The sequence below is a fragment of the Nomascus leucogenys genome, chromosome 17, assembly GCF_006542625.1.
Source record: "Nomascus leucogenys isolate Asia chromosome 17, Asia_NLE_v1, whole genome shotgun sequence".
In the NCBI taxonomy this organism is placed as follows: domain Eukaryota; kingdom Metazoa; phylum Chordata; class Mammalia; order Primates; family Hylobatidae; genus Nomascus; species Nomascus leucogenys.
Window position 1 is genome coordinate 83,071,774 of NC_044397.1, and position 26,814 is coordinate 83,098,587.

At 52.5% G+C, this 26,814-nt stretch overlaps 1 protein-coding gene across 1 annotated transcript in view; it reads right to left on the reverse strand.

Moving 5' to 3' along the window:
- Positions 1-2,773: 2,773 nt before the first annotated feature.
- FCGBP (Fc fragment of IgG binding protein) overlaps positions 2,774-26,814 on the reverse strand; it is a 73,868-nt gene continuing 49,827 nt past the window's right edge. The window contains exons 17-29 of the mRNA XM_030796665.1: positions 25,756-26,350; positions 25,437-25,636; positions 23,098-23,239; positions 19,339-19,676; positions 17,387-17,960; positions 16,378-16,994; positions 15,113-15,656; positions 12,940-13,511; positions 11,794-12,367; positions 9,939-10,138; positions 6,161-6,544; positions 3,072-3,343; positions 2,774-2,947 (exon numbers count right to left, since the gene is read on the reverse strand). Of these exons, the coding sequence (XP_030652525.1) occupies positions 2,938-2,947; positions 3,072-3,343; positions 6,161-6,544; positions 9,939-10,138; positions 11,794-12,367; positions 12,940-13,511; positions 15,113-15,656; positions 16,378-16,994; positions 17,387-17,960; positions 19,339-19,676; positions 23,098-23,239; positions 25,437-25,636; positions 25,756-26,350 (5,022 nt within the window). The 3' untranslated portion in view covers positions 2,774-2,937. The remainder of the gene's footprint in view (positions 2,948-3,071; positions 3,344-6,160; positions 6,545-9,938; positions 10,139-11,793; positions 12,368-12,939; positions 13,512-15,112; positions 15,657-16,377; positions 16,995-17,386; positions 17,961-19,338; positions 19,677-23,097; positions 23,240-25,436; positions 25,637-25,755; positions 26,351-26,814) is intronic.

Genomic DNA, 26,814 nt, shown 5'->3' on the forward strand with positions numbered 1-26,814 from the left:
AAACAGTGATTTAAAAAATTACTGCTGGCTAGGCATGGTGGCTCTCATGCCTATAATCCCAGCACTTTGGGAGGCCAAGGCAGGTAGATCACTTGAGATCAGGAGTTCGAGACCAGGCTGGCCGACATGGTGAAACCCCATCTCTACTAAAAATACAAAAATTAGCCAGGTGTGGTGGCTCACACCTATAGTCCCAGCTACTCTGGAGGTTGGGGCATGAGAATCACTTTAACCTGGGAGGCAGAGTTTGCAGTGAGCCGAGATCACACCATTGCACTCTAGCCTGGGTGACAGAGTGAGACTCCATCTCACAAATAAATAAATAAATAAATAAAAAATTACTGCTTGTTTAAATCAGGATCAAAACAAAGTCCCTTCATTTGGTGTGTGTTCTCTCTCTTGCATGCACACATACATATAAGCTTTTTAGCCAAGAGTCTTCAGAGATTATAATTTATTTATTTGTTACATAGAGACAGGGTCTCACTATGTTGCCTAGGCTGGTCTTGAACTCCTGGCCTCAAGCAATGCAACCTGGCCTCCCAAAGCACTGGGAATACAGACAGGCATGAGAAATGCCAGGCTATAATTTATTTACTTTAGATCTTTTTTGGGGGGAGTACAACATGCTAAGAGAAAAGTACATGTAACTATGGTTTTATGAAGTATCAAAAAGGGAAGAAACCACATAACTGCCACTCAGGTCAATAAAGAGAACATGACCAGTACCCCCAAATTCCCCTTTTGGCTCTACTCTTAGGGGTCTTTTCATGTGTACACTGTTCTAACCTTGCTTCTTTCACTTCATAATATATTATGAAGATCACCCCAGAACAGTTTATAGAGATCTTTCTTATATTTCCTTTATCTGGATAGTAGTCTGCTGTGTAGATGAAACGTCGTTTAGTCAGCCAGTCTACCAACAGCAAATTGACTTGGTTGTTTCCAGTCTTTTTTCCTTACAAACAGTGTTGCAGTGAGCAATCTGGGCTCATTACCTGTGGAAGGTGTCCAGGTTCTGGGCGTTTTGAACAAAGAATTGGACAAAACGCACCAACGAAGCAACCAACAAAAGAATGAAGCAAAGAAAGCATACATTTATTGAAATAAAAAGTACACTCCACAGGGTGGGAGCAGGCTGAACAGACACACTCCACAGACCGGGAAGCAACCAATCAGAGGCTGAAGTGAAGGTACAAAGTTACACTCTGTGCAAACATCTGATGGGTCCCGGGAGGGGACCAATCAGAGGCTGAAGTGAAGTTACAGAGTTACATCCCTATGCAAATGAAGACTTAGGCCCATGACCAGTCTGACTGGTTGTGGGAGACTACCAATCAGAGGCACTTTCCATCTTTCATCGGCCACACGGGGAGGGGAGGGGAATCCCGCCGGTGTTGGGGGTTGCAAAGGGAGTAGCTTCTGATCCTTTTGTTACTTGGGTGTGGAAAGTTGGGATTTTCCTTTTGATTCTGTTCTAGGAAGTCAGTGCAAATCAGCCTTAGGTTTCCTGCCTCTAGACTCTATTCTCCTGCCTCATCTTACATCCTTTTATTGCCAATGTATCTTTAAGTTGGATTCATAGTGGTGAGATCACTGGATCAAAAGATAAATGTAGACGAGCGGGGGGCTGCTCACACCTGTAATCCCGGCACTTTGGGAGGCTGAGGCAGGTGGATCACTTGAGGTCAGAAGTTGAAGACCAGCCTGGCCAACACGGTGAAACCCCATCTCTATTAAAAATACAAAATTAGCTGGGCATGATGGTGCACGTCTGTAATCCCAGGTATTTGGGAGGCTGAGGCAGGAGAATCGCTTGAACCCGGGAGGCAGAAGTTGCAGTGAGCCAGGATTGTGCCGCTGCACTCCAGCCTGGCGACAGAGCGAGACTCCATCTCAAAAAAAAAAAAAAAAAAAAAAAGAATAATTCCCCTATTTTCTTGCTGCTGAACTTACTGGGTGGTAATCGTGCTATTTAAGGAGGTAGGGAAAACCCTCATGGGAAGGGGACAGATTTGAAAGGAAACCAAGACTTCAGTGTTTTACTTGTTGGTTGCATTAACACTTTAAATCTTCACTCCAGCTCTATAAGTACTATCGTTAGTACTTTATCATTAACTCTACTTTAAAGATGAGAAAACTGATCCAGAGAGAAATTAAGTAACTTGCTAGGGTTATACATGATAAAGCCAGAATCTATTGATCTCTCTCCATTTTCCACTCCTTCCCTCCATCCAATCATTTTCTTCTCTTTTTATTGAGACAGGGTCTCACTCTGTTGACCAGGCTGAAGTGCAGTGGAATGATCATGGCTCACTGCAGCCTCCACCTCTCAGGCTCCAGTGATCCTCCCACCTCAGCCTCCCAAGTAGTTGGGAATACAGGCACGTGCCACCACGCCCAGCTAATTTTTATATTTTTTGTAGAGATGGGTCTCACTATGTTGCCCAGGCTGATCTCAAACCCCTAGGCTCAAGCAATCCTCCTGCCCCAGCCTCCCAAAGTGCTGGGATTACAAGCGTGAGCCACTATGCCTGGCCATTTATCTTCTCATCCATCCACTCTTCTAATCACCTATTGCCTCATCTTCCTAGTTCCCCACAAACCATTTTCTCAATTCACCCATCCATCTCTTCATCTACCCATGCAATCATCCATCCATCCTCCCAGCCCCCAATAAATACTCATCACGTGCCAAATTCCCCAGGCACCTAATACCTGCTGTGCAGGAGGAAAGTCAGGGATGAGAAGCCATGAGACAGACACAATGACATGCAGCTTAGCTTAAGATATTTATTCAACGCTGTCACATGTGGCCTCTGTGACCCAGAAAAGCGATAGAGCAGGGTAGGAGCACATGATGCATCCTTCAGCCACTGCAACCTCCAGAGGGATCAGGTCTTCTTCAGGAAGTCTTCATTCCTGGTGGATGACTGATCAGCCATAACTGCAAGAGACAGACATTTAGCACCTCCACTTGCAGACTAAACACCCACCCTGACTGCCCTCATCCCATGAGGATCCAGGTGCCTTTGCCCCAAGAAGCCTGGTTTCCATACTACATCCCTCACCATGGGGAGAAGTCCTGCGCTCTCCATTTCTCCATCGCTGGCTTCTCCTGGGAGTCATGCCAATCATTGGTCTGGTCCCCGTCAAAGTTTCCACAGGCCCCACACAGTTTCCCAGCATGGTCATCGCTGACAATCACAGCCACCTTCCCATTGGCTCCAAGCCACACCTGGACCCCTGCCTTCTGGCGGACCAGCAGGGAGCCATCAGGTGTACGACTCACAGACACAGATGCTAACTTCTCAGCTGGGAGATCCACTTGGAGACCATTCACCTGGTGGGGGATGCCCAGCAAACACAGAGGTGAGGCCACAGCCATAGAATAGCTGGGTGTTACCAGGATGGAGGATGGAGACCCCAAACAAGATAAGTTCATGGAGCTAAATCAAAGAGGCAGGTGCTGAAAGAGATGAAGACCTGGACGTTTGCACTATTTGGAGCAATGGATACATGAGAAGATAGCTGGAGATTTGGATAGATGGATAAAAGGATGGAGAGTGGAGGGATGGAGAGATGGACCTCGGGATCTACACAACACCCCAAAGTCGGTGGGGGAAGCACTTTATACCAGACAGATAGGCAAACAAACAGACAGACAATCAAACCCCAGGGTCACCCTTATGGTTCTAGTTTTTTCTTTCCTTTTTTTTTTTTTTTTTTAAGATAGGGTTTTGCTTTGTCATCCCAGCTGGAGTGCAGTGGTGCAATCACAGCTCACTGCAGCCCTGACCTCCTAAACTCAATCAATCCTCCCACCTCAGCCTTCTGAGTAGCTGAGACTACAGGACTACAGGTGTGTGCCACCACACCCGGCTAATTTTTGTACTTTTTTGTAAAGATGGGGTCTCACTATGTTGTCTAGGCTGGTCTTGAACTCCTGGATTCAGGTGATCTGCCTACCTCAGCCTGGTTCTGGTTTGCAAAATAAAACAAACTTTGAGCACATCCTGTAAGTTATTGGTTCCCTAACCAAAACAACGTTATCCTTTATTTTTGCAATGCTGATGTCTGAAGATAAGTAATGACTTTAGCAAATATAATAATCATGTGAGAAAATTACTTTTTCTTCATCATAGGCTGCAGATCCAGTAATTTTGTGAGTTTTTTCCTTTACGTAACTGTTGTCTATGTTAGTTGGTGAATTAACCCTTCTAAAGTTAGATTCCCTAGAGAAACTTCCTTAAAAGACTTCTGTCTCTTTTTTGTTGTTGTTGTAAATCCTTCTTTTTTTTTTTTTTTTGTTGTTGTTGTTTTGTTTTTTGGTTTTTGTTTTGTTTTTTTTTTTTGAGATAGAGTCTTGCTCTGTCGCCCAGGCTGGAGTGCAATAGCGCGATCTCAGTTCACTGCAACCTCTGCCTCCCGGGTTCAAGCGATTCTCCTGCCTTAGCTGGGACTACAAGCATGTGCCACCATGCTCGGCTAATTTTTGTATTTTTAGTAGTGACAGGGTTTTGCCATGTTGGCCAGGTTGGTCTCTAACTCCTGACTTCAAGTGATCTGTCTGCCTCGGCCTCCCAAAGAGCTGGGATTACAGACATGAGCCACCATGCCCAGCCCTCTAAATGCTTTTGTATCTGAGTTTTCCTCTGCTAGATGATTGGAGAGATAGGTACATAGATCTGAAAAGACAGATGGGTGGGTGGATGGATGGACGGATGGATTGGTGGGTGGATGGATGGATGGACAGATGGGTGGGTGGATGGAAGAAAGAAGGAAGGGAAGAAGACTAGAAGGAAGGAAATAGGAAAAAGAGAAAGCGGGGTAGAATAGATGCTGGAAGGAAGGAGGGGGAAAGGGAGGATGGGTGTAGTGAAGGACAGATGAAGACTAGTGGACGGAAAGTCTCAGTAGGGTGCAAGCTTTCCAAGTATAACGACTGAGTCCGAGTCATCTCTGTTACCCAGCACATGGCCTGGCACAAAAGGAGCAGGGCTGAGTTTATTCACAAAACCAACCTTTTACTGAGTACCCTCTAGGTGCCACGCCCTGATCTGGGTACTGGGAACAAACTGGTGACCAAGATGGACAGGATTCCTGCCTACCTGTGGCTTATAGTCCAGTGATGAACAAAGATGCTGAGCGTCTTCTGGGAGTTTCCTTCTAGGAGTCTGGAATTTTGGTAGGTGGATACCAAAACCCCAGGCACTGAGACTCTAATGAACTTCCCTGGCAGATGACATTTCATGTTTCATCACAACTTTGTTGCTGGAGGAATTAAGCACATCCTGTGTGACTCTACCTAGAAAGGACTCTTGGAAGCTTGCACCCGATTTCCCCTGGACTTTGTGTGATGCACCTTTTCCCTGTGTCAGTTTCACTTCGTATCTTTTCCCTATGATACATCTTAGCCCTGAGTACAACTATATGCTGAGTCCTGTGAGTCCTAGTGAATCACTGAACCTGGGGGTGGTTATGGGAAACCCTGACACATTATGTGACCCCCACCCCCAGCCTTGACCAATCACAGAACTTCCTCCCTAAAGTCAAGTGATTGGCTCCAGGGATGGGCATGTGACCCAAACTGGCCCAGTGAGATATAATCCTGGGTCTTTTATTGAACCATTTTCTGTTAAGGTAGATAAGCTGGTGGGGTGTAGGCCTGGACAGCTGGGCGGGGGTCGTCTTTACCCCTGTAAGTGGAAAGCCTGTTCGAGAATAAAGCTGATTTGGCAAACAGCAAGTCTCAAAGATGGAAGTACAAATTTCTGATGATACTGCCAGGGCGCCTAGATCCAGCCATTTCTGAGGCTCTATCCTGGGATTTTCTAGCTACATGGACTAATAAATTCAATTTTGCTTAAGGCAGTTTGAATTTGGCTTTAAGTCACTTGTAACCCATGGAGTCTCGACTCATACTAATGTCAAAACTATTAAGTTACTTGAGTATGTTTTTGCTCCTCTAGAACTCAGCCAGAACAGAGGGACCAAGTTTGAAATATTGAGATAAATACAAATCCAGAGACTAAACCGCAGAGATCTGGATAAAGAAAACAGATCACAAGACAGAAGGAGGCCAGGAATGTGGGGACACTGTAATCAGAAGAGCAAAAGCCCAGGGGAGACATTCCCTACCCCCTACTCACAAACTTACCCACACACCCTTGTTTGGAGTCAACGTCACCATCCCATCCTGGAAGAAGATGTGGACCTGGCCTGCAGCCTCAGTTTTGCCACGGCAGATCTGGACTTCAGCAACTACACGGTACCAGGGGATGGTATTCTGTAGTCCTGGGCAGCGGGAAGAGAGCTCATAGACACCAGGAGAGGTGGTGGCACCACGGGCCCCATCAAAGGTGGTGAGGTTGGCACCCACAGACAGGACACAGAGACCACGGGTGGCCCAGCAGTTCCGGGCTTCAGACTTGACCTCACATACACGGCCTGGTGGGCAGCCAGCTGCCTGGCATGTCAGGCTGGAGCTTGAGGAACAGGAACAGCGCTCGCTGCAGTCTGAGGTCAGCAGGGAGGAGTTTACCTGTGCACAGAAAGGGGCCAGGTTATGGTGGTGGGATGGATCGCAAAAATGGCCACACTCCTTGAACCCTCTGTATCCATGCAGAGTGACTTTACAGACTCCCATTAAGAAATAGAGTTTAGGCCGGGCACGGTGGCTCACGCTTGTAATCCCAGCACTTTGGGAGGCCGAGGTGGGCGGATCATGAGCTCAGGAGATCGAGACCATGGTGAAACCCTGTCTCTACTAAAAAATACAAAAAATTAGCTGGGCGTGGTGGCGGGCACCTGTAGTCTCAGCTACTCGGAGAGGCTGAGGCAGGAGAATGGCGTGAACCCGGGAGGCGGAGCTTGCAGTGAGCCGAGATTGCGCCACTGCACTCCAGCCTGGGCGATAGAGCGAGACTCCGTCTCAAAAAAAAAAAAAGAAATAGAGTTTATTTCCCCCTCCCTATGAATCTGGGTTGGCCGTAAGACTATATTTAGGTCAATGAAACACAGAAGAAGCAATGTTGTAACAGGTTTAAGCCTAGACCTCAAGAGACCTTACAGCTTCTCTTTCCTTCTCTCTCTCTCACATACACAGAATCCTGCCCAGCCACCAAGAGAACAAGCCCGGGCTAGTTCCCTAGAAGATAAGTGACCCCATGGAACATAGATAACTCTTCCAGCTCAGGCCACCCTAGACCAGGCAGCCTTCAGCTGACCCACCAGGCGACTACAGATATTATACATGAGTAAGCCCAGAGGATAGCAGAAGAACCGCCCAGCCAAGTCCAGCCTAAACTGCAGTCACAAAATTGCAAACTAAATGAATAATTGTTTTAAGCCGCAACATTTTGGAGTGATCTGTAACCCAGCAAAAGCTAACTGATACATGTAAGAAACGAAGAAATGTAATTAACAAAATAAATGCCATCTCTACAATGATGATTTCCACATCTGTAGGCCAGACCTCTCCCATGAAGGCCAGACTCACAAATCCAAGACTTCTGGCATAGGCAGAGGGGTCAGGGCAGAGATGGGGAAGCATAGGGAGCTGAGGGGTTCAGAGGAGGCACCTAACCCAGCCTAGGGATCAAGGATGTCTTCCAGTAGGCAGTGAGACCTCAGGGAAAGAGCAAAATTTGGTTCCATTTGCAAGCAATGCAAGTTAGTGCTGCATGTTAATGGCTAGCCTTGGGCTGACTTCTCTATGTCACAATTTCTTCATCTGTAAAATGGGGAAAATAGTCATAGTATCTATTGCATAGGATTGTTGTGATTATCAAATGAATTAACATCCAGAACATGGCCGGGAGAGGTGGCTCATCCCTGTAATCCCAGCACTTTAGGAGGCCAAGGCAAGAGGATTGCTTGAGCCCAGGAATCTGAGACCAGCCTGGACAACATAGCGAGATCCCATTTCTACAAAAAAATTAAATAGTTAGCCAGGGATGGCAGTGTGAGCCTGTGGTCCCAGCTACTCAGGAAGCTGAGGCAGAAAGATTGCTTGAGCCCAGGAGTTTGAGGCTGTAGTAAGCTGTGATCATGCCACTGTACTCCCGCCTGAGAGACAGAGGGTGCAATCCTATCTCAATAAATAAATAAATAATAACACCCATAACAAGCATGGTGCGTAGTAAGAGCTCAAAAAAAATTATTAACAAGAATAAATCAATTCTTCAATTTAATTCATATTATTAAACAATTATTAGCTGGGCTATCTATTTGCACTGTTGTAAACTGCTATTTTTTTTTCTTTTTGACATGGAGTCTCGGTCTGTTGCTCATGCTAGAGTACAGTGGCACAATCTCGGCTCACTGCAACTTCCACCTCCCAGGTTCAAGGGATTCTCCTGCCTCAGCCTCCCATGTAGCTAGGACTCACAGGCGTCCGCCACCACGCCCAGCTAATTTTTGTATTTTTAGTAGAGACAGGGTTTCACCATATTGGCCAGGCTGGTCTCGAACTCCTGACCTTTTGATCCACCGGCCTTGGCCTCCTAAAGTGCTGGGATTACAGGTGTGAGCCACCGTGCCTCGCTGTAAACTGCTCTTTCTTTTTACTGAGTGTGATGAACATTCAGGGCAAGGCCCAGTGCTCAGTGGTTATCTTTCCTGTATAATCGGGCCTGATCCTCAGACACCTATGGTACAAAGATGGTTATTAGCCCCATTTTACAGGTGAAGAAAATGAGGTTCAAGGAGGGGCCAAATGATGCCCCCGCCCCAAGATATCAGGTCCTAATCCCTGTAATGAGTAAATGTCACCTTATATGGGAAAAGTGTGTTTGCAGATGTGATTGAATTAAGGATCTTAAGATGGAAAATTTCTCCTGGATTATCTGAGTGAGCCTTAAATGCAATCACGTGTATCCTTATAAGAGGGAAGCAGAGGGAGATGTTATGACACACTCAAAAGAGGAGGCAGAGGTTGGCGTGATGTGGCCACAACCAAAGAAAACCTGCAGCAACCAGCAACTGGAAGAGGCAATGAACAGATTTTCCCCTAGATTTCTTTTTTCTTTTTTTTTTTTTTTTTCTTGACATGGAGTCTCGGTCTGTCACCCAGGCTGGAGTGCAGTGGCACGATCTCGGCTCACTGCCACCTCCACCTCCCAAATTCAAGTGATTCTCCTGCCTCAGCCTCCCGAGTAGCTGGGATTACAGGCATGCACCACCACACCTAGCTAATTTCTGTATTTTTAGTAGAGACAGGATTTCACCATGTTGGTCAGGCTGGTCTTGAACGTCTGACGTCGTGATCCGCCTGCCTCAGCCTCCCAAAGTGCTGGGATTACAGGTGTGAGCCACCGTGCCTGGCTCTTTTCCTTTTTTCTTTAGAGGTAAGGTCTTGCTCTGTCACCCAGGCTGGAGTGCAGCAGCGTGATCATAGCTCACTGCAGCCTCCAACTCCTGGGCTCACGCCATTGTCCCACCTCAGCCTCTTAAGTAGCTGGGACTATGGGTGTGCACCACCATGCCCAGCTAATTAAAAAAAAAAACTGTAGAGATGGGGTCTCATTATGTTGCCCAAGCTGGTTTTGAATTCCTGGGCTCAAGTGATCCTCCCGCCTTGGCCTCCCAAAGGGCTGGGACTGCAAGTATGAGCCACTGGGCATGGCCTCCCCTAGATTTCTCTGGAGGGAATGCCACCTTGCCAACACCTTGATGTCAGCCTAGTATTCCTGATTTCTGACTTTTGGACTTCAGAACTGTGGGAGAATGAATTTCTCCTGTTTAAGCTGCCATGTCTGCGGTAATTGGTTACAGAAGCTGCAGGAAACTAATAGGGGGAGGTTGCCTGCATCAAGTCACACAGCTGGGATATGGTGGTACGTCCTCTGTCCCCAGCCTTGAAGAGGTCAGCACAGAAGCTCTGGGTCTCTCTCAAGCTCTTCTACCCTCTCTGCCCACCCCAAGCCCCTACTCACCGGCAAGTATCGGCCATTATGGGTGCAGCCACAATCTTGGACAGGAATGCAGACACCCTGGGAAAGCAGGAAGCGGTCGTCGCACTCACAGCCCTCAAAACAGCGGGTAGTGCAGCCCGTGAGGCCGGAGAGAGCTGCACAGGAGCCCTGGCAGGTGCGAGTGCAGATGGAGTAGTGGCTGTGGGTGGGGCACTGGAGCGCTGCAGAGAGAGGAGGCAGGGCCGAGTCACACCTCCAAAGGGTCCTGGATAACCAGTGGGGCCTACTGCACACCCAGCCCTGTTTTAGGCGGTGCTGAGGACACAAATATTGAGAAAAGCCTCAACCCCAGTCCTACAGAGCTCACTTCCAGTGGGACAGATAGGAATAGCCCAAAGTGAACATGCTGCATCAGGGAGTGTAGACAGAGGGGTCAGGGCAGGGATGGGGAGGCACAGGCAGAGAGGTCAGGGCCAGGGTGGGGAGGCATAGGCAGAGGGATCAAGGCCGAGGTCAGGGGGCACAGGCAGAGGGGTCAGGGTAGGGAGGGCGGGTACAGGCAGAGAGGTCAGGGCAGGGATAGGGGGGCACAGGCAGAGAGGTCAGGGCAGGCATGGGGAGGCACAGGCAGAGGGGTCAGGGCCAGGGTAGGGGGCTACAGACAGAAGGGTCAGGGCTGGGATGGGGAGGGCACAGACAGAGGGATGGGGTCAGGGGCCCAAGCAAAGGGGTCGGGGCTGGGGTGGGGGGGCAAAGGCAGAGGGGTCAGGGCCGGGATGGGGAGGCCACACACAGAGGGTTGAGGGTCAGGGTAGGGGGCACAGGCAGAGGGGTCAGGGCCGGGTGGGGGGCACAGGCAGAGCGGTCAGGGCCAGGGTGTGGGGGGCACAGGCAAAGGGGTGAGGGCTGGGATAGGGGGGCACAGGCAGATGGGTCAGAGTTGGGACAGGGGCTGTATGGACCCAAGGGAAATATCTGTGGTAAGTCCCTGGTCTCTGGCTAAGCAATTGGTGGATGGTGTGGCTGTTCTGCAATGCCCACCAGGTTTGGGGAAGGAGCATCAGGCTGGGGGTGAAATGCTGATTTTATTTGGGAACACAGCAGGTAAGAGGGACTGTAAGGACACCAGGGGAAGGTGTCCTGGACACCCTAACAATTACCACAGACTTTGTAGCTTAAACAGGAGAAATTAATTCTCCCACAGTTCTGAAGGCCAGAAGTCAGAAATCAGGATCACTGGGCTGACAGTCAGGAGAGAGTTCAGGGCTTGAGACAGACAGACCAGGCCCATGGTCAACAATGAGAAGAAATCTAAGGCCGCGGGTGTGGACGACGGCCCTGGGTATAGGTCCTGCCCAGGGGAGACCTGGCTCTGACCTGGGGCCGGAGGGGCCATTGCGTTTTCCTGAGAGACTCAGGTGATGTCCGTCCCCTGGGGATTTGAATGAGCGGTACAGTCCTAGTTTAGGGGGGTGTCTAATAGCTTACAGCCTTGTCTTGGGGGGATCTGACAGGATATGGTCTTGTCAGGGGGTAGAAGGAGGGTCTGTGTGAGCCATAGATCTCCCAACCCATCCAACTCTCCTTTCAGGTCAGTGCAGGAAGAGTCCAGGATAGAGCACTAAGGAAGAAGTGAATTTGAGTTTTGAGAAGAGTGGGCCCACGCAGGAGGCTGAGAAGGAACAGTCAGAGAGGTAGCAGGAAAGCCAGTGGACTATGCAATGGGAGAAAGAGTTGTGTGGGCGTGGGGTGGGAGGGGGTGGGGAGGGAGCGCTTTTATAGGGAGAAACCACTCCGACATGCAAATAGAAGGAGTGGGCCAGGAGGGGCCCCTACACCTGGTCTAGAGTCCTCTGAGGGACCCCTGGACACTCACGGCAGAAGCTGTCTGTCCTCCAGGGCTTCACGGCCACGCCGGCTGCCTGACAGGCCGCCGTGTAGGCTGCCAGGCTGTGGCACAGGAAGGCTTTGTCGCCCTTTTGCGCGCACAGGTCATATACACATTGGCGGAAGTACTCAGAGGGACTCAGCACGGCCTGGCAGGTCGCGAAGGGGCCCTGGGGGTTCCGGAGCTGCCCGCAGGCCTCGTTGCTCTCATAGGGTGCAGTCTCCTCTGCCAAGCACACCGGGCAGCCTTGGGGCCCGCAGCCCTCGCCACAGCCCTTGGAGGAGCCGGGCGCCCGCCATGCAGCCCCGAAGATCTCCACACTGGACGCTGCCGAGCCATTGGGCAGGACAAAGTCGTCACTCCAGTTGCCATTGAAGTTCCCACAGAGGCCACAGAGCCGTCCACGGAAGGGGCTGGGGATGGACATGAGGAGGTGGGCATTGCCATCAAAGAGAAGCCGCAGCCCCTTGGTTGTCTGCAGAACCATGTTTCGGCCCTCGGCGGTCACCCGCACGTGGCCCACAGCCACAGGCAGGGCCACAGCCTCGCCGTCCACAGTGACCTGGGTGGAAGGGTCAGGTAGGTCAGGAACTCACAGAACCACAGGCAAGGCTGTCCTGTCCCACTCCCAGGGCAGAGCTGCATCTCCCTCAGTCCCATTAACGTCAGGTCATGTTTCCCTTAAACTTCTTGGGCCCCAGGCCTGGTGTGGTGACTCACACCTGTAATCCCAGCACTTTGGGAGGCCCAGGCAGGTGGATCACTTGAGCCCAGGAGTTGGAGACCAGCCTGGCCATCACAGCAAGACCTCATCTCTACCAAAAATAAAAAATTAGCTAGGCATGGGAGACTGAGGTGGGAGGATTGCTTGAGCCCAGCAGGTTGAGCCTGCAGTGAGCTGTGATCACGCCAATACACTCCAGCCTGGGTGACAGAACAAGACCTTGTCACAAAACAAAACAAAAATCTCCCAGGGTGGGACCATTCACCAGACCTTCCAGGGTAGGGCTCAGAGTTCCCAGGTTGGAGGAATGTCCCTCTCATACCTACAGGGTGGGGTCGTATCTCCCTCAGAACTCCCTAGATGGGGCTGTGTTGCCTTCAGACCCCCAGGGCAGGCTCACATGGACTCACCTGCTGTCCCCGAGCTAGGCTCACAACCTGGCCAGCCACAGTAACCAGGAGGCGTTGGAGATCTCCAGTTGCATTCTTCTCAAGCACGATGGAAAAGTCCTCGTCCCCAGGCTGTGGGTGGCAGACTTGGGCCAAGACATAGGAGCAGGTGCCATGCAGGTCATAGACACGGCCGTCCAGGGTGATGTAGTGGATGCCCCCATTGGCCAGGCAGCGGCCACAGCCTGTGGCATGACAGGCCTGGACACCATCCTCTAACCGGCACTCCTCATGGGGCCCACAGGCTGCGCCCTCCTGGCAGGTGACATGGCCACCTGGCCCACACTCACAGCGCCGCTCACACTCAGGGCCCGGGTAGAAGACCTCGCCCAGTGGGTAGTAGCGGCCATCATGGAGGCAGCCACACTGGCCCACGGGTACGCAGGTGTCACCACTGAGCACGAAGCCAGCATCGCAGACACAGCCTTCACGGCAGGCCGACTCACAGCCCTCGGGTGCTGAGAGGCTCGGGCAGCTCACGGGGCAGGAGTCACCGCAGAGCTCGTAGTGGCTGTGGGCAGGGCACTTCAAGGCTGTGGGGACAAGGTGGGCATGAGCCAGGTAGGTGTTTGAGTCGGGGTCTGGGGAGGCCCTGAGTGGGAAAACTGCTCAGGCCAACTTGAGTGTCTCTGGGTATGCACATGTGATCCAGGACATCTAACTGGGGGACTCAGCATGGGACCTGGAATTGGAGGGGACATGCCCTGGTCTCTCTGACCAGGTTATGTGTTAGCCTGACCAAATATTTCTAAAGATCAAATGACTCCGCTTGCCTGATTTTTATTTATTTATTTATTTTATTATTATTATTATTTTTGAGACAGGCTCTCACTCTATCTCACGCAGGCTGGAGTGCAGAGGCGCGCTTACTGCAGCCTCCATCTCCTGGGCTCAAGCGATCATCCTGCCTCAGCCTCCCGAGTATCTGGGACTACAGGCATGAGCCACCACATCCGGCTAATTTATTAGTAGTATTCTGTAGAGATGGGGTCTCACTATGTAAGCCAGGCTTACCTGGGTGAAATGGATCACTTATATCTGTTTGGGATATTCAAGATCAGAACGGACGATGGTTATCTCAGGGTGTGAATGTGACTGCGGTATGGGGCCACATGTATCTCAGGTATGACTCTGCCTGAGGACACCCAGCTGTGGGTGTCTGACCTGGAGCATCTCCCAGAGTCCTTCTGACATGGGCTGTCTAAGGGTGTGCCTGGGTGAAGTTGGCAGGATACCTGTGACCAGAAGACCTGCCTCAAGGGAACCGCTTAGGACTATCTAACTATGCATCTGTGTGGATCTGCCCGGGGCTATGTCAGGGTCCTGATTCTATCTGAGTGTACCTAACCAGTTAGTCTCAGTATAAAATCTGAGCAGATACCACTGAAGGTATGTGACTTATTCTGTGTGACTAGGTGTATTTCAGTGTGTGTAACAGACCAAGAGCCTCTGACCAGCTGTAACTCACTAGGTCTTCCTAACCAGGGGAACCTTGCTATGTGACTGAGGCAGGGTCAGCCATCTCAATCTACATGCCTTGGATACCTGAGAGCATGGATCACCAGTCCCCAAGAGTGTCCTGGACCCCAGGTTTCTGACTAGGTGTTTCTTTTCTTTTTTCTTTCTTTTTTTTTTTTTTTTTTTGAGATGGTGTCTCACTCTGTTGCCCAGGCTGGAATGCAGTGTCAACATCATGGCTCACTGCAATCTCTGCCTCTTGGGTTCAAGTGCCTCAGCCTCCTGATTAGCTCGGATTACAGGTGACCACCACCACGCCCAGATAATTTTTGTAGTTTTAGTAGGGACAGGGGTATCACCATGTTGACCGGGCTAGTCTCAACTTCCTGACCTCAGGTGATCCGCCCGCCTCGGCCTCCCAAAGTGCTGGGATTACAGACGTGAGCCACCGCGCCCACACTCTGACTAGGTGTTTCTAACTCTCTCTCACTGCAGTACCTGACTTGGGGCATTTCAGTGTGTGAGTGCCAAGGTGTTTCCTGACAGGACATACCGAGCTCAGAGGAAGGAAGGTGGCCCCTGAGCCCCATGGAGGAGGAAGGGGCTGCTGTCCTACAGTCCTGGGAAGGACAGGGAGAGACCCTACTATGTGGACCATGCATGGAGCAGTACTCACGACAGAAGTCCGGCCGCCTCCACTCGCCGAGCTGGGCCCCAGCGGCCTGACAGGCTGCCACGTAGGCGGCCACTGCAGGACAGAGGCCTCCAGGATGGCCCTGAACTTGACAGGCGTCCAGCAAGCAGCCCTGGAAGTACTGCGCGGGCGGCACAAGGCCGTGGCAGGGCGCCAGCGGGCCGTCGGTGGCGGAGATCACGCCGCAGGCGTCCGGGCCGCCGAAGGACTCCTGCTGCTCTGGGGTGCACGGCGACGGGCATGGCCCGGACACACATTCTCCGCAGCCCTGGGCGCCGCCCACCTGCCATCCGGCGGGCTTCCCGCCCACAGCCTTCAGGTCGTCTGCGGGGTCCTGGTTGTAGTTTCCGCATAAGCCACAGAGGGCGCCCGCGTACGCCGCCGGCACGCGCAGGCGCACGAAGCTGTCCCCATCGAAAGCCAGCGAGAGCCCTGAGGTTGTGGTCACCACCACGTCGGTGCCGCTCAGGTGTGCGTGCAGGAGAGAGTCCAGCTGGAAGGGCAGCGCCACGAACACGCCGTCGACCTGCGGGCGGGGGATGGCGGCGGGGGGTGGGGCGCGGTGAGTGGAGAGAACACGGGTTTGAATCCTGGCCCCACCACCCACTAGCTGTGGGACCCTGAGCATGTCACCTCCCCTCGGAAAATAATAATGAGCATCTGTAGGCCGGGCCTGGTGGCACAGCCTGCAATCACAGTACTTTGGGAGGACAAGATGGGAGGATCACGAGGCCAGAAGTTCAGACCAGCCTGGGCAACATAGTGAGACCCCCATCTCTACAAAAAAAATGAAAAATTAGCCAGCGTGGTGGCGCGCGCCTTCAGTCCTGGTCACTCGAGAGGCGGAGGCCAAGGCGGGAGGATCCATTCAGCCCAGGAGTTCCAGGCTGTAGTGAGCCCTAATCCTGTCACTGCACTCCAGCCTGGGCAACAGTCAGGCTAAGAAAAAAGAGAAAGAAAGAAAAAAAGAAAAGAAAAACAAAGAGCCTCTATAGGCTCATGTCACTGACTCCTCATCCTTCTCTAAAACAGGTACTTTTCTTAGACCAGTTTACAGACGAACACACTAGGCTCAGAGAGGAAGAAGCCGCTGTGCCAAGCCATCAGGCTCCTAGGCCTATACTCTGACCCTTCCATCATGCCCCAGCTAAGCTGTGAAAGGTGCCCAGGGGAATGGTGAAGCCCTTACCATCTCAGGCAACCCCAGAGCTGGCACCTGCTCCCTTCTGGCCCACAGCCCTCCTCACCTGTAGCTGCCGGGGCCAGCGGGCACTCAGTGTCAGGCTGTGGTTGTAGATTTGCAGGGTGACACTGCGGGTATAGCTGACAGCCTGGCTGCCCCGGTGCTCATTGGCTACAGTGACAGTGAAGTTCTCAGCCCCCAAGGGTGGTCCGTGGCAGGGTGCACTCAGCAGGTACTCGCAGGTGCCTTGGAAATCGAATCGGTGCCCATCCAGAGTGACGTAATGGGGGTCACCCCATGCCTGGCACTCAGCTGTGCTGACGGGCTGGCAGCCGTGCTGGCCGGATGGCAGGAGGCCACACACTTCACCCAGCCCGCAGCTGGCAGGTGTGCAGACCAGCGAGCCACCCCCAGGCCCGCAGCGGCACCTCTGGGAGCAGGTGCCATCAGCCCAAAACTCACTGCCCGCCTCGTGGTAGGTGCCATTGGCCCAGCAGCCGCAGCCGTTGTTTAGGGGAACGCAGCGGTCAGCGCTTAGCACGAAACCCGCGTCGCACTGGCAGCCCTCCACACAGGGGCCCTCGCATACGGCTGGGGTCGTAAGCGGTGCAGGGGACGGACAGCTGGCCGGGCAGGGTGGGCCACAGACCTCATAGTGGCTGTTTTCTGGGCAGGTGATCTCTGTGGGCAGATGAAGGAGCAGGAAGGAGACAAACAGAGAGAAGGGTGTCAGGGGTGGGGTCCCAGGACAGGGTGGGAGGAGACAGAGACAGACACTAGGGAGCAGACAGGGAAAGGGGGAGACAGAGAACAAGACACAGAGAGAGGACACAGAGAAAGACATGGGAGAAAGCGAGACACCAGGAGACCCAAGCAGCAACTGAGGGAGATAGAGAATGAGAAACAGACAGATAGAGACAAGCAAAGCGAGGCCCAGGGATGAGCACCAAGAGACAGAGAGACAAACAGAGAGAAAAGAAAACAGAGACCCAGAAGGACCAGAGTGAAACCAAAGCAGCCCCAAAGAGACGGGACCCCGCCCCCAGCCCCGCCTCTGCTCCCCCAACACTCACCACAGCCGACCTGTGCCCGCCAGTCTTCGATGACAACCCCAGCAGCCTGGCAGGCGGCCACGTAGGAAGCCAGCGCCTTGCAAAGAATGTCATGGGCCCCACCACCCATGCAGACGTCCAGAACACAGCCCTTGAAGAAGCTCTCAGGTGGCACATGAGCATGGCAGGTGGTGAAGGGGCCCCCTGTGCCAGGGGCCAGGGGTCCACAGAAGCCAGCACCCTCGTACTGCTCCAACCGGTCCTCAGGGCACGTTGGGCAGGACCCCTGACATTCGTCCCAACACAGTGGGTCCCAGCCTGGAGCTCGCCAGCTGCCACCCCAGATGGGTATGGAGGGAGCCAGTGTGCCATTAGGGAAGACCTGGTCATTGTTGGGGTTGCGGTCCATGTTACCACAGAGCCCGCACACTGCGCCATGATAGCTGCTGGGCAGTGTCACGTCTACCCGCCAGTTCCAGTCATAGCTGACTTGCAGTCCAAAGTCAGCCACCAGCAGTGCCTTCGATGCACCCTGGGTGACTGAAATCTGCCCGTCGGCCACGGAGACAGGCAAGGCTGTCAGCACACCGTTCACCTGGGGGAAGGAGGGAAGGCAAACGGGTCACTGGAGGTGTTACGGCCCCAGCTCTGGCCCTCTGCCTCCCTCTCTCTCATCCTACCGTGGCCTGGGAGAGGCCAAGGCCTTCTCCCGATAGTTGGATTGTCATCTGACACAGTGTGGACAGTTGTTCTAGCCCAGGTCTTGGGGAATGAAACCTCACTTTACTTTTTCTAGATCTTCTCCCTTGATCTCTATCTCTCTCCCCTGTCTCTGTCTCTCTGTCTCTCTGTGTCTCTCTCCCTCGGTCTTCACCTAAGTCTATATCACTTGGTCTTCTCGCTCTCTCTCTCTCTGTGTCTCTGTCTGTCTCTCCCTCCTCTTCCCTTCCTCCCTTCCCCCCTCCTTCATTCTCTGTGTGTCTCTTCTACTCAGTCACCATCATTTATCCAGTGTCTACTCTGTTCCATCCCTCATTTTCTCTCTGTGAGCTACCATTAAGCTCTATCTCCATTTCCCTGGGCAGAAAGGATAGCCCATCTGTCTCCTCTGACCTCCCTACATATCTCCCTCCCTCCCTCCCTCCCTTTCTTCCTTTCTCCTTCTCTTTTTCTCCTTCTTTCCTTTCTCTTTCTTTCTTTCTTTCTCTTTTCTTTCCTTTTTTTTTTTGAGACAGATCCTCGCTCTGTCACCCAGGCTGGAGTACAGTGTCGAAATCTTGGTTCTTGCAACCTCCACCTCCGGGTTCAAGTGATTCTCCTGCCTCAGCCTCCAGAGTAGCTGGGATTACAGTAGCACCACCACACCCAGCTAATTTTTGTATTTTTAGTAGAGATGGGGGTTTCACCATATCGGCCAGGCTGGTCTCCAACTACCGACCTCAGGTGATCCACCTGCATCAGCCTCCCAGAGTGCTGGGATTACAGGCGTGAGCCACCACGCCCAGCCCGATCTCCCTGTATTTCTCTCCGTGTCCTGGTCTCTGGGCCTCTCACTTGTTCCCTCACAGACACTCAAACGACTGTTCACCTGGACTAGACTCTGAGCTCAGCATGTGACATGCACCACCTTGCTGTGGGACAGGCCCTGATACGATGCCCACTTCACAGATGAGGAAACTGAGGCCTACCCAGTGAACTGCCCAGCATCACACACCTCATAAGGAGGAGAGGCTGGATTCAAACCCAGGTCTATACAAAAGGCAAATGCTGAGGTCCTATGTTAAAGCCCTTAGCAAGGGGCTAGGCTCATCTAATTCCCAGTAACAGGGTGATATTTTTGCTGTAATTATTCTTTTTGTTGACAGTTTGTTTCAGGCCCAGGTGAAGACAAAGAGCCTTGAGCTGCTAACTGTGGTCGTCAGGATCCCTCCCGCCCTCCCGGGGACCTCAGGGGACCATCCTGCCACACATACCCGGACTTTGCCGATCTCGTCCTTGTGGATGGAGATGTTGGTGCCGAGGGCAGCCACAGTGACGAGTCTCACGTAGGACACAGCAGGGTTGCCCCGGTTCTCGTTCTTGGTGGTGACGGTGAAGGGGGTCAGGCCCTGGGTGCTGACCTCCGGGCAGCCAGTTGTTGCCAGCACATAGTTACAGGTGCCCTGGAAGTCAAACTTCCGGCCATCGAAGGAGTGGTAGTGTGGGTCGCCCCACAGCCAGCACGTGGCCTCATAGTTGGGCAGGCACACGCCCTGGCCACCCTGCTCCTTGCACGTCTCCTGTGGCCGGCATGTCACGCCGTGGCAGGGGTCTGGGGACAGAAGAGGGAGGAGGACCTTGAGGGGCTGCCCCTTGTAAAGGATGGCTGCTCCCTCCACATCTACCTCAGTCTGTGCCAGGGATCTGAGGGTTACCGCAGGCAAGACCAGATTCCAGAGTCCTCATGTCTAGGACCCACTTCCTATAGTTTGCTTTTTTATTTTCTTTTGTTTTGTTGGTTTTTTGAGATGGAGTCTCTCTGTCACCCAGGCTGGAGAGCAATGGTGCAATCTCGCCTCACTGCAACCTCTGCCTCCTGGCCTCAAGCGATTCTCCTAACTCAGCCTCCTGAGTGGCTGGGATTACAGGCGCCCACCAGCATGCTTGGCTGATTTTTGTATTTTTAGTAGAGACAGGGTTTCACCATGTTGGCCAGGCTGGTCTCGTACTCCTGACATCAAGTGATCAGTCAACCTTGGCCTCCCAGAGTGTTGGAATTACAGGCGTGAGCCACCATGCCCAGCCTGCTACTTTCAAGACCGGCCCCTGGGAGTCCCACACGTCTGACACTGAGGCCCCATGGTGGACTGTGTCTAAGTTCGGCTGTGAAAGGTCCCATACCTGAGACCTGGGCCCCAGAGGCCCCTACAGCCAAGACCCAGTACCTAGAGTCCCGCTACCTCTGAGACTGAGGCCCTGCCATTTGCTGTGTGAGACTGAGGTCGTGGAGTCCATGCACCTAAGACCAAGGCAAGGACCAAGGCTCTGGGTCCGTGTTTAAGGTGCAGTTTCCATGGTGCCCTTGCTTGAGAGTTCAGCCTGTTCTTGTATTTTAAGCTTTATAGGAACCTCACCCTCTTCACTTACATAGTCTACGGCTGCTTTCACACTACAATGGCAGAGGGAGTAGTTGTGATCCAGAAGGTATAGCCTGCAAGCTTAAACAGTTACCATCTAGCCCTTTAGAGAAAAGATGCACTTGACTCAAGTTGAGATCTGTGCCCCGGGGTCCTTGTGTCTGCAATGCCAGCCCTGAGATTATTCATGTCTGAGATCCCAGCCCCAGAGTTCTCTGTGTTCAAGACCTGGGCCCCAGGCCAGGTGTGGTGGCTCAGGCCTATAACCCCAGCACTTTAAGAGGCTGAGGTGTGAGGATCGCTTGAGCCCTGGAGTTTGAGACCAGCCTGGGCAACATAGCAAGACCCCATTTCTACAGAAAAATTAATAAATGAGCCAGGCATGGTGGTGTGTGCCTGTAGTTCCCCGCCACTCGGGAGGCTGAGGCGGGAGGATTGTTTGAGCCCAGGAAATCAAGGCTACAGTAAGCTACACTACACTCCAGCCTGGGCCACAGAGTGAGACCTTATCTCAAAAAAAAAAAAAAAAAAAAAAAAAAAAGATCTAGGCCTCAGGGACCCACATGCCTGAGACCTCAGTCCCCTGGACGTCTTCATATTTGATAGAAATTGGTCTCCAATTTCTCTAGGTCCTGGGGGCCTCTGTGCCCAAGACTAGGGCCCTGGGTGATCTTCTGGCAAGAGTCCAGTGCCAGGGTCTCAGCATGATTTGAAACGTTTGAGACCCTAACTAGCTAAGTCTCATGGCCTGGGTCTCCCTCAGTGCAAGACTCCATCCCGGAAGCTTGCTACATTCAAGACAGTAGCCTTGAGGGTGTCTCACTGCTGAGGCCCTGTCTTGGAGGGCTTCTGTGTCAGAGACCCTGTTCCTACGGTTACTATATCTATGACCCCAGCTTGTGGAACCGCTGTGTGGGAGAGGCAAGTCTTCAAATGTCTCCTTCCTCCTGTGTCCATTATCTATGTATGGCCTGTCAGCTTCAAATACACCCACGGAGTTAAGCTTTGTCAACAGAGGGCGCCGGAGAGTTACTGCAGGAGGGAGGGGCTCCGGGTCTGGCTTCCAGCCAGTTTGGCCCTTCCAGCTCTGGCCAGGGTGTGGGGCCACACTCAGCGAGTTCCACTGGCCCCAGCTGGCTTCTCAGGGAGCAGTTTCCTTCTTGCCAACTCCAGCCTGCAGAAACCTTTGTGCCACCCAGTGGGCTACAGCTACAGTGAGACTGGACTCAGCCTTGGGGCTGATTCTCCCCTCCTTGAAGAGGAGGGGCCCATTTCTCCCTTCCTTGAGGCCTCTACCTTAGCCCTAGAGTTGGGGCTACTTCCTGTGTGTGCTTTGGTGGTATTCTTTAGTGTTCACTTTATTGTTTCTTATTTCTATTTATTTATTGGTTTGTTTGTTTGTAAAGAGACAAGGTCTTGCTGTCTTGCCCAGGCTGGAGGACAGTGGTGCAATCATAGCTCACTGCAGCCTCGAACTACTGGGCTCAAGTGATCCTCCCAACTCAGCCTCCTGAATAGCTGGGACCGCAGGTGTGCATTACCAGGCCTGGCAAATTTTAAATTTTTTGTGGAGACAGGGGTCTCGCTATGTTGCCCAGGCTGGTCTCGAACTCCTGACCTCAAGCAATCCTCCCAAAGTGCTGGGTGTGTGAGCCACGGCACCAGGCCATCTTTACCCTTTAATAGTTAATCTCCTATTAATAAGTAAATGATTGTTTAATTAAACTTTCCTCATTCAAAGGGCTGTGTGCTTTCTGTCTCTCGACTGGATGCTGAGCGATATACCCCCCATTCCTGGGAGTCCCTGTTATCCTGCTCATCAGCCCATAGGGTCTCAACCTCTACCCCTTGGTGCTGGAGGTCCCATTCTCTTATCCTTGCGGGGAGGAGGGTTCTCTGCTCTTCACCCTAAGAAATGAGCCCTGGGGGTGGCTCTGTGTCCCACATTTAGTCTGGGGGGGTTCCCACATCGGAGACTATACCCCTAGAAATCCTGATCTTCCACTTGAGATGGGTCCCCATATCCAATGTCCTGCCTTGGTGGGGTCTCTGTGCCTGAGACTCAGAACTCTGCTCTCTGTCCCTGCCCCTGGGATCCCAGTCTCTCCCCTGCCCTTTGGTGCTAGTGTCTGAACCCCACACCTAATCCCACACATCAGTGTTCAGCTCACGATGGCCCCCTAGGCTGCTGCTGTTGTATTCTGAAGTCTCACAGGAGCCTCACCTCTTCACTTACATAGTCTACAGCTGCTTTCATGCCACAATGGCAGAGTGAGTAGTTGGAAGGAGACCATGCACCCTGCGAGCTTAAACATTTACCACGTAGCCCATTAGAGCAAAGGTGTGCCTGTCCCTGCCTTATAGCAAGGGCCTCTGACATCCACCCTGAGAAACCTCTGAGGGTCCCCACAGCCTGGATTTTCCCTAAGGGTCCCTAAGTCTCACAGTAGGTGGCCTTGGCCCTGTGAAACCTGGCCTAGGGGTCCCAGGTCTGCGACCTCAATCTTTAGTACTGTGCACCTCCCGCCATGGACACCCCAGTCACACTACCCTCAGCCCGAGTCCCCGTCCTCCATCCCTAATCCCATCAGCCCCAGTCCCAGCCCAGCCCAGCACCTTTGGTGACGCAGCTCAGGATGCCTCCGGAGGGCTGGCACACCTGCCCTGGCTTGCAGCTGTGTTCCTGGCACACCACACCTTTACCCGCATGGCACGTGCACTGCTGCCGACAGTTGTCAATGAGGACTGTCTGCTCCGGCTGTGGGGAGAGAGGGCACGGCCATCAGGGACATCATGGGTGGGAGCTGACTCTCACATCTCTGGCGTTCTGGGCACAGAGGGGTCTGGCAGACATCACAGACAAGTGGCATCTCTCAGCAGGATGGCCCCTTGTCTGTGAAGCTGAGGCACAGCATGGCTTTGGGGCCGTTATTCATTTGTTCATTCACTCTTATTCACTTACTCATTCATTCCAAAATACCCGCTCAACGTCTGCTGTAGGAGAAATGGTGTGACATAGTAACTAAGAGCAGATCGCCTGGGCTTGAAGCCTGTTTCTGCTGTTTCCAAACTGTGTGACTGGGCAAGTTACTTCACCTCTTTATGGCTCAGTTTCATGACCTGCAAATTGCAGATGATAGTAGCGCCTGCCTTTGGAAGTATAACCGAGTTATATTCAGATAATAACCAAGTTATATTCAGACATGTAAAATTCAGATAAAATGAAAAGGGTAGGCTGGGCACGGTGCCTCACGCTTGTAATCCCAGCACTTTGGGAAGCTGAGGCAGGTGGATCACGAGGTCAGGAGATTGAGACCATCCTGGCTAACATGGTGAAACCCTGTCTCTACTAAAAATACAAAAAATTAGCTGGGCGTGGTGGCGGGCGCCTGTAGTCCCAGCTACTCGGGAGGCTGAGACAGAAGAATGCCATGGACTCGGGAGGCGGAGCTTGCAGTGAGCCAAAACCGCGCCACTGCACTCCAGCCTGAGTGACAGAGCGAGACTCCATCTCCAGAAAAAGAAAAAAAAAAAAAACAGAAAAGGGTTTCCTTTAAAACATTCAGATAGGAGAGATACGTGGGGTAGACATCAAACAAGATTGGGAGAATGTGGCTTATTTCTGAAGCTAAGTGATGGGTAAGAATGTGGACAGTCATTCCACTATTCTCTTAATGTTTGCATGTTTGAAAGTTTTCGGAAGAAAAAGTTTTTAGATATGTAATGCATAAAAATATGCACACATAGCACTTAAAACAGTACCAGATACATAGTAAGCACTATCTACACATTTTCTATTATTATTAATATTATTCATGTGAGGAGAACAACAGAGAGAGGGTGCCACCCCTAGGAGAGCTCACAGTCCCTCAAGGGAGATGGACATTAGACAAATACATGCTCCAGTCAAAGAAAAAGGACCAACAGGGAAAGAGTGGGAGAAGGAAGCAGAGGGTGTTAGCAGCTGGTATAACAGACGAAAATCTTGTCTTTGTGGTCAAAAAGGCTCCCTTCGTCCAGACCTGGAAGGCAAAGCCACAACTTGACCTGGGGAGTCAGGGGAGGGTTTAAAGCTTCAGAGCCCTTGGTCATATTTAGAAAGATCTTTACCACTGCCACGTGGAGGGTGGACCAGAGGGAGCAGAGGTAGGAGCTGGGAGGGACCCAGGTGGGAGAGGACCAGCTGGGCCAAGGGAGGGCCATGGGGACGGGGAAAGGAGTGGGTACAAGAGACATTCAAGAGACTGAGTGGACTAGCTGCAGTGGCTCATGCCTGTAATGCTCGCACTTTGGGAGGCCAAGGCAGGAGGATCACTTGAAGTCAGGAGTTCGAGAGCAGCCTGGCTAATATGGCAAAACTCCATCTCTACCAAAACACAAAAAGTTAGCCAGGCGTGGTGGCACCCGCCTGTACTCCTAGCTACTTGGGAGGCTGAGACAAGAGAATTCCTTCAACCTGGGAGGCTGAGGTTGCCGTGAGCTTGAATCTGAGAGGCGGAGGTTGCGCTCCAGCCTGGGCAACAGAGCAAGACTATGTCTTAAAAAAAAAAAAGAGGCTCAGTGGGTCGGGCATGGTGGTTCATGCCATTAATCCCAGCACTTTGGGTGGCCAAGGTGGGAGGATGGCTTGAGGCCTGGAGTCCACGACCAGCCTGAGCAACAGGCTCAGTGAGACGCCCCCATCTCTATGTCTCCACAAGAAAATTAAACATTCGCTGGGCCTGGTGGTGCATGCCTATAGTCCCAGGTACTTGGCAGGTGAGGGGAAGGATTGCTTGAGCCAAGGAATTCTGGGCTGTGGTGAACTATGATCGTACCACTGCACTCCAGCCTGGGTGACAAGAGTGAGACCCTGACTCTAAAAGAAATAAATAAGAGGCCAAGTAGGCTGTGGGGCTGATGAGCAGTGGGAGGGGTGAGGCCCCATATTCTGCCCCAAATGAATAGGTTCCTACCTCATAGTAGACGCCATTGTGGTAGCAGCCGCATTGCTGGATGGGCACACAGGCTTGGCCGTTGTAGAGGAAGCCAGAGTCACACTGGCAGCCCTCAGCACACCCATCTGGGCACTGCAGAGGGGCACTGAGAGCCGAGCAGCCCAGGGAGCAGGTGTCCGCACAGAGCTCGTAGTGACTGTTCGGAGGGCACTTCATGGCTGCAAGGAGGGGGTGCCGATCAGAGCCCATGGGGAGGGAGGGGCTGCAAGGCCCAGGGTCTACCCCTTCTGTGCCTCAAGCTCTCCCCTCCCTTTCCCTCTGGCTCTCCCTCACTCACGACAGAAAGTTTCAGTCCTCCAGGGCTCCACGTGGCCTCCAGCCGCCTGGCAAGCACTCACATAGGCATGGATGTTGCTGCAGAGAATGCTCAGGTTCCCGCCACCCAGGCAGAGATCAAAGACACAATCTTCCAAGGGACCCTGGGGATCCACCAGCTTGTGGCAGGAGGCCAGTGGCCCTGTGGGGCTGGAGAGGAGCCCACAGAACTCCTCCTTCTGATACTTCTTCTCCAGCTCGGGAGGACACTCGCCGCTGGGGTTGCAGCCCTCGCTCCCTGGCGGGCAGGGGGTCGGCGGCAGGCAGGGAGAGCCGGGCACCACCTCCTCCCAGGAGTTGCCGAACTCATTGGCGTTGCCTGCCTGCGAGCCGTTGGGTTTCTGGAAGTCATCCTTGGGGTCGCCGTTGTAGTTCCCACACAGGCCACACAGCAGCTGGTAGTAGTTTCCAGGGACGGTGACCCGCACATAGTACACAAGGTCGTAGGCCACACGCAGGCCGAAGTCGGTCTCAATCACAGCATCTGAACCATGCTGGGACGCACGGATCTGGCCGTTGGCCAGCACCACGGGCAGTTTCATGTCCACACCGTTCACCTGGGAGGCGAAAGAGGCAGGCCACGCTTCAGAAAGTAAACTTCGAGTGGGGGTTGGACCCTAGTTCAAGCCCACGCCTGATGCTGACCTTTGTGACCTCGCCTCTTAGGCCCTTAGTTTCCTATTTATGAAATGGATGTAATAATAGGGCCTGATAGTGGATTGAATGGTGGTCCCCAAAAGACATATTCACCCAGAATCCCATAACGTGAGCTTACTTGGAATAAAGTTCTTTGCAGATGTAATCAGGGTAATAATCTCAACATGAGATTATCCTGGATTAAACTGGGCCCTAAATCCAATGACTAGTGTCCTTATAAGAGCCAGAAAGGAAAAGACCCAGAGACACACAGAAAAGGCCAGATGAAGATGAAGGCAGGATTAGAATGGTATTGTCACAAGCCCGGGAATCTGGAGCCTCCAGAGCTGGAAAGGGAAAGGAAGATGCCCCAACCAGTGTCTTT